This window comes from Mesoplodon mirus (assembly GCF_964341445.2).
Source record: "Mesoplodon mirus genome assembly, chromosome: 1".
NCBI classification, from domain to species: Eukaryota; Metazoa; Chordata; class Mammalia; order Artiodactyla; family Ziphiidae; genus Mesoplodon; species Mesoplodon mirus.
In genome coordinates, this window is record NC_138976.1 from 981,598 (window position 1) to 988,428 (window position 6,831).

General features: G+C 67.1%; 1 protein-coding gene across 1 annotated transcript; it reads right to left on the bottom strand.

Moving 5' to 3' along the window:
* Nucleotides 1-3,172: 3,172 nt before the first annotated feature.
* PTGDS (prostaglandin D2 synthase) lies at nucleotides 3,173-6,563 on the bottom strand. Its single transcript, XM_082614422.1, has 7 exons — nucleotides 6,419-6,563; nucleotides 5,405-5,544; nucleotides 5,218-5,294; nucleotides 4,557-4,673; nucleotides 4,316-4,417; nucleotides 3,674-3,699; nucleotides 3,173-3,308 (listed from the first exon to the last, which is right to left on the bottom strand). The coding sequence occupies exons 1-6, from the start codon at nucleotides 6,530-6,532 to the stop codon at nucleotides 3,674-3,676; spliced, it is 576 nt and encodes a 191-aa protein (XP_082470548.1). The 5' UTR covers nucleotides 6,533-6,563; the 3' UTR covers nucleotides 3,173-3,308.
* Between the last annotated feature and the right edge of the window lie 268 nt (nucleotides 6,564-6,831).

Consider the following 6,831-nt stretch of genomic DNA (forward strand, 5'->3'; position numbering starts at 1 on the left):
TGGGTCCGGGGCCAGTGGAGTGAGGCTTGGGACCTGGCTCCCCCCGACCCCCCCGTCAGGGTCTAGGGTCTTTCAGCTCCTGCAGCCCTGAGCCGGAGTGGGGACAGTGCTCACCTGACATGGGCAGCAGGGCGCCCTGGCTGGGGTTCAAGCCCACTTGGGGTGCCAGGTGCTGCATCTTTTGGGCATCTTCAGGAAATAGCTCTGGGGCCCGGGCTGAGAGCAGGAAGGGCCAGTGAGCGGAGGGGCAGGGCTGGGAGGTGGCGGGGGGGAGTGGGGAGCAAGGAGTGGGGAGGGACCCCAAGGAGACACTGGGAGATGGTGGTTCCACCTGCCACCAAGTCAGAGCTTGCTGCGAAGGGCACGTGGGCACTACAGACCAAACTGCACCTGGCCCCCAGAGAAGGCCGTGATGGGCTGAGGGGCGCGTCAGGAGTGCTGCCCCTCAAGCTGGGTCACCCTCCACCCATCACCCACTGTAGAGCTGCAGCCAGACGTTCCTAACATCCCCCTCCTGCGTCTCGGAGTACAACACGGCGAAGTGTTTGTAGTTGGTGAAAGCCACCCAGATGTTGGTCTGGGCCGTGTCTGGGCCGTGGCTGGGGAAGCGAGAGCCTGCTGAGCTGGGCGCCGGTGCAGGACGCCCCGTCCCCTCCGCACGGCCCTGGCCGAGCCAGACCTGCCGCTGCCCACCCTCTGTCTCCCTCCCGGCACTGCCCTCCTCAGCTGCACTGCTGAACTGCCCGTCCACGGCAGCCTTGGGGAAGGTCGCGTCCATCTTCTGGCACCCGCCAGCAGCCCCTGCCAGGCCGCTGTGGCCCCGCTGGGCCCCCTGAGGGGGAGGGTCCGGGCCAGCCCCCAGCCCCTGAGGACGCTGCCCGACCATGACACAAACGGCTGCCACTTAGGTGCTGCTGACGGCCACGCATGGGCGGTGGTGTCCAGCCTGTCCCAAGGCCCACCTGTCCCCGCCGTCACATCGATGCTTAATCACACAGGTGCTTTATAATTCACTTACAGGTCAGGAGACACCCTGGGGGGCAAGGGGACACAGCCAGGGGTTGCGGGGTCTGTGGGGCCTTCCGGTCTCCCCTCCAGACACACACACACGCTCACACACACGCGCGCACGCACACGCGCACACGCACACGCGCACAAGGACGCTGCTCCTCCACGCCCAGGCCTCAGTTAGGCCCCTCTGGGGATCAGGCGAGCTGCAGCTGCTGCTTTAACAGCCCCGGCAGCCTGGCGCAGGACCAGGGTCGGGCCTGGCTCTGGCTCCCTGACGGGTCAGGGACACCTCTGGCTCCTGCTGGCTCACATCTGACCTCACGCTGGCCGGGACTACGGCCAGTCCAAGGTGGGGCTCCTGGGATCCCTTACACGGGGTACCCAAACTTGAGGCCCAGGTCACTGTTGGCCAAGGGGGTCACCAAGACCACGGGCATCTTCATGCTGTCCTTGGAGTCCAGGAAGCCCTGGTCACCTGACACCGCCCCAACCGTGTACCAGATGCCCTGGAACTGCAGGGAGGGGACAGGGAGAGCTGGGGGGCAGCCCCTGTGCCACAGCCTCCCTGACCTGGAATCGGGGGGTGGGGGCAGCTGCCACTCATCTGGTCTGAGGCCTGGGGGTTGGCAGTGAGCACAACCCAGAGGCGGGGCTGAGGGGCCTGCTCTCCTCCACAGCACACCCACCCCAAGCTGGACGAGCAGACGGACGGGAGCTCTGTTCCCTGTCCCCAGACTTGAGCTAAGCTTGGGCCAGAGAGATAATGGGCAGGGCTGGGCTGGGCTACCCCAGCCCTCTGGCCTCTCTGGGTAGAACGCAGCCAGAAAGAGGCTGTCTGTGAGGAACAGGTCTGGCCTAGGGAAGTCTGGACACACCTGGCTGGTGTCAGAGTTGGCCTGGGTGGGGACCTGGGCCCGGCCTGGGGATGCCGCGAGCAGCGCGAGGGTCCGGCCAATCAGCAGCATCTGCAGCGTGGTGGGGTGTCTCTCGTCGACTGCACGGGCTCAGGGACAGGGTAGGAGAGTTGAGGTGGCCTCTCCCACTGAGCCTTTAGGCCCCCAAGACACCCTGGGGCGCTGGCATGCTGGGACAGAGCCCGCTGTGATGGGCTCACGATCGGGGTGCACCCTGAAGCACCTTGGCCCAGTGGCCTCCGGCCAACCTGGCCAGCCCAGGTGTTTCCTCCTGGGGAGGGGCCGTATGCCCCGAAGCAAGGGGAGGCAAAGGCCCGGCAGGCCCTCTGGGACGTGGCCCCCAGCCCTTGGCCGAGGCACAGCCTCAGGCCCCCTCCTCCAGGAAGCGTCCCAGAAGTTCACCCTCACCTCTGAGCCTCACAACCCTTGGTGCCTGGGCAGGGCCTGGCTGAGGTCTGCCTGGGTGGGGCCTGGTGGGCAGGCTGCAGTGGGCACTGCACATTGTGAGCCAGGAGGGCCCAGGACAGGGGCCTGAGAATGGCCACGCCGGCCGGGAATCTGGGGGCTAGCAGAAGGTGAGGGACTGCGGGGAGGGGAGACCATGCTCCGGGGCTCTGGCTCAGCTTTGGTGCCAGAGGCCTGGCGAACGGGCAGGGCCGTGCCCTTGAGGCTCAGGCCAGAGGCCAGGGGACTGGGGGCTCTCAGGTAGCCATGGGAGATGGGAGGGTGGCCTGTCTCCAGCCCACTCAGTCAGTCTGTCTCAGTCCAGGGGGGCACGGACACTCCGGCCACCTTCCTCTTTGTCCCCGCAAAGCCGTATCTCTGCCCAGCCTGAGTGCACTAATCCCACGCCTTCAAAAACTGCCCTGGGCCTCGGGCCTCTCCTGGGTGGGGGGCAGGGGCAGGCTGTGGGCACCTGACCAGAACCGGTTCAGCTGCCGCTGGGCCTTGAGGGGCTGTGGTGAGATCAGGGCCCCGAGTGGAGTGGGTGAGGGACGCGTCGGCGCTTCCCCTGAGCTGTCCTGGCTTCTGACACAGCCGTGTCTTCCACTCCACCACGAGCAAGGCTAGCGGGCCCTTGCTCACCCCTTGGGGGTGTCATGTAGAGCCAGCCTCCAAAATTTTACAGAGGGGGAAGGGAGACCCAAGAGGGCGGCGGTCAGGTCCCCAGGGGCCTGCCAAAGCCAGGCCCAGGTGGGCAATGACTGCAGGACAGACAGACAGAGGCCAGGCTGCTGACTTGCTTCCGGAGTTTATTCTCAGAGCTGGGATAAAGCCCGAGGGAGCAGGGCCGGTGGCGCAGGAGCCGGGGCTGGGGTCTTGGGGGTGTTGAAGGAAAAGGCGAGCAGGGCAGCATGGCCAGGTCCTGAGGGCTGGGGTCACCTGCCAAGAGAGCAGGACCTGTCGGTGTGACAGGCAACACCGCACTCCCGGTCCCAGGCCCCCAGGCCCCTCCGGCTGCAGGCCACAGGGGAATGGCCGCCCCAGGGCCCCACCCCCTGATGGGGGCCTCCCCGCCCTGCCCTCCCCTCCCCTCCCGGTTCCTGTCCCAGCCGCCAGCCCCTCCTACCCCAGCGACCTCGCGGAACCCCGGTGGAGCCCCCTCCTCCTCGGAGCAGCCCCGTGGGCCTGGACCAGCCTTGCATGGTGGGTGGGGCTGTGGTGAGCGTGCACCGAGTGACCAAGTGAGTGAAGGAACGCATGGGTGGGCACTGCTGGGTGAAGGCAGCCCCCAGCACCCCACTCACCTACGTGTGCTCCTCCATGCACTTGTCTGCCAAGAAAAGCCCGGGACGGCGGTCAGTGCTCCAGGCCGGGCCACCTCCCCTGCCCCACCTGTCGCTAACCCCCGCAGCCCTGGAGAGCGTCTTGGTTGACCCTCAAACTGCTGATGGCATCACACCCACCCCCACCCTGCTCCTCCAAACAAAGAGGGGGTCCCGTCTCTCCCTGGGTCCAGAGCAGGCTGCCTGCCCCAGGGAGGCTGTGGGTGCTGAGACTTCGGGGAGCCTGTGCTGAGCCCCAGTGCGCTTGTCCCTGTGTCCCCATGGGCACACCCACCCCGCGGGTTTTATTTCTAGGGCTTGCCCCACACCAGGCTGGGGACCTATGTATCCTGGGGGCCGACCCGGGGCCTGGCACACAGTGGGTGCATGGTGAACCCGGGGAGGGGGTGTTTCCTGGAGGAGTACCTTCTTGTGCCCGGCCCAGGGGCTGCAGGCCAAGGTCATGGTGTTGAGGACAGACCACCCACACTCTGGAGGCTGTGTACTGGTCAGTGGGCAGTCGGCCGGATGAACCCCAGGCCTCAGCCACCCCCGAATCAGGAGACTGTGTGTCTGCCTCTAATCTGACCTTAATCCCCTCCCGTCAGATTAGCAGCCCCTCACCAGTCTGTGGCAGGAAGACAATGCCATCCTCTGTGAAGCCCTGGGCCTTGGCGAAGGTGGCGAATTTCTCCTTGATCTCAGCTTTGGGGGCCTGGGTGCGGCCTGGGGCAGAAGGAGAAGCCGCTGGCCTCCATCTGGGAGACCCCTGCTCGGCCCCCACCCCCGAGGCTTGGGGAGTCCCCGAGCTGCCCCGTGGGTCGGGCCTCAGGCTGGGCGGTGGGAGCTGGCGTGGGGCACATACTGTAGAGCGTGGCCATGCAGAAGTCCTGGCCCGGGCCTCGGAAGCTCTCGGTGTAGAGCAGGGCGTAGGCCTCGTAGTCGGTCTCCACCACCGACACCTCGTGGTTGCTGCTCCAGTCTGGGAGCCCAGGAGACAACCCTGGTTGGTCGGGGACCCTTGGGGAGGGGCGCCCTCTGTGGGCTGGCGTGGGAGGGGGCCCTGGATGCTCCACCCTCTGTCTAGCTGCCTTCCCTGCCCCTCCCCAGCCCCCTGCTTCCTGCCAGCACAGCCCTCACACAGTCCAGAGTCCCCAAACCAGAAGTCCTGGGGGCCCAGCAAACACACAGGCTCAGAAAATCGGGAGTTCATGGGACAGCCACAAACTCTGCAGCCAAACTCCTCTCGGGAGGAGGAGAGATTCTCAGTGGGGAGGTCGTTCCCGGGAAGGGAGTGAGGAGGGCCGAAGTCCCGGGGCGGAGAGCTGCGGAAGGTGTGGGGGAAGCCGCGGGGGCATCAGGAGACAGCTGGGGAGATTCCATCCCGGGGCAGATCCAGGCCGACCCTGGCAGAGCAGCCGTCACCCCCCCCACCATGTAGTGCTGGGCAGGGGGTCACCCAGAGTCCCCGACCAGCAGGTGTCACTCCTGAGTTGACCCTGGGTCTGGCGAGGGGCCCCACTCACGGGGACTGGTATAGCTGTAGCAGCCTGGGGGGCCTGCAGGACGCAGCAGCAGAGTCCGGGTCTCACACTGGTCTTTCCTGTGGGTAGGTCACCCTCGGGTCAGGGGTCAGGCGGGGGTGGGGGCTGTCCCTAGACCGCGACCATGGGCAGGGAGCTCTCGGCCCCAGTAGCCCGCCCCGCCGCCCACCTGAGGAAGGTAGACGTGAGATTGAGGCCACCGTCCGCCGCGGGGGCCACCACCGACTTGCACATGGACAGCACCTTCTTCTTCTCCAGGAACCAGCTCGAGTTGGAGGCGAGGCCCGAGGTGAACCAGAGCCCCAGGAACTGCGGCGAACGGCCCCCACCCTGGTCAGCCGGGACCCTCCCGGACGCGTCATGGTGGGCGCCCCCTCCTCCTCCCCTCCCCTCCCCCTCCCCTCCCCTCCCCTCCCCTCCCCTCCCCTCCCCTCTCCTCCCCCTCCCCTCCCCTCCCCTCTCCTCCCCCTCCCCTCCCCTCCCCTCCCCCTCCCCTCCCCCTCCCCTCCCCTCCAGCCCGGCCCCGCCCCCTCCGCTGGGTCCGGCCTTGCCTGGCCGAGGAGCTGGCACCAGAGGGCGCTAGGGCCTTCCCTGGAGGGGTCTGAGCAGGGCGCCGGGGCTGGGAGACCCACTCTGACTGTTCCCGCAGCCCCCTGAGGGGGAGCGCGCCGCCGGCTGTGTGTGTGTGTGTGTGTGTGTGGCTGTGTGTGTGCGTGCGCGTGCGCGCGCGGGGAGTGGAAGGGAGGGTGGCGAATGCGCGCGCTCGGTTGCTGTGGCCATCCCCTGGCGCCGCCCTGTGCAGCATCCCCATCTTCGCTCTCGCGCACGGAGGTGTGTCCTAGGACCCAGGTGTGGAAGGTGTGCCTGTTTTCCCTGGACATCGTGAGCTCGTTGGGCTAAAGATGTTGGGTCAGGGATGACGGGCACGCAGGTGATCCGCATGTCTGCATGTGCCGTGTGGGCGCTCGCGGACACAGGTTCTTCCCTGCCAGTCGGGGGTAATGTACCCAGATCTTGGTTGGCGAATTGCCCGGGAAGGCCTCTCATGGTCAGCCTCCTCCTGCCGGTCCAGCCCTCCTTCCCTTCAGCACCCCCTTCCCAGGGAGAAAGTTGGGCCCCAGGGAGCACCCTGCTCCCTACACGGCCCTGCCCCGCCCTGGGGACCAGGCAAGGAGCCCCTCACCTTGTCCTCTTGGAAGTCGGGCTGCAGGGCGGCCTGGGCCTGGGTTGGAATCGGCAGGACCCCCAGGATCCCCAGCAGGGCCAGCCCTGTCCACAGCATGTTCAGAGCGGCCATTCTCCCAGAGCCGAGCAGGCAGTGCAGGCAGAGAGGCGGGCAGGAGGCGCGGAGGCCACCGGGGAGACCCCTATTTATGGGCCTGGCTTGGCCTCCACCCAGGGCACAAGGACAGCCCACTGGAGGCTCGTGATGCTGGGGGCAGGACAGGGCAGCTGAGCCCAGCGGCAGCTGAGCCCCCCACAGGGCTGCTTATGTAAGAGGCACTGACTATGACAGGCCTGGGCGCTGCCCCAGCAGGGTGAGTGGGGGTGGGCAGTCAGAGGCCCCTGAGTGGCTGGTCCTTTTTCCAGTCCCAG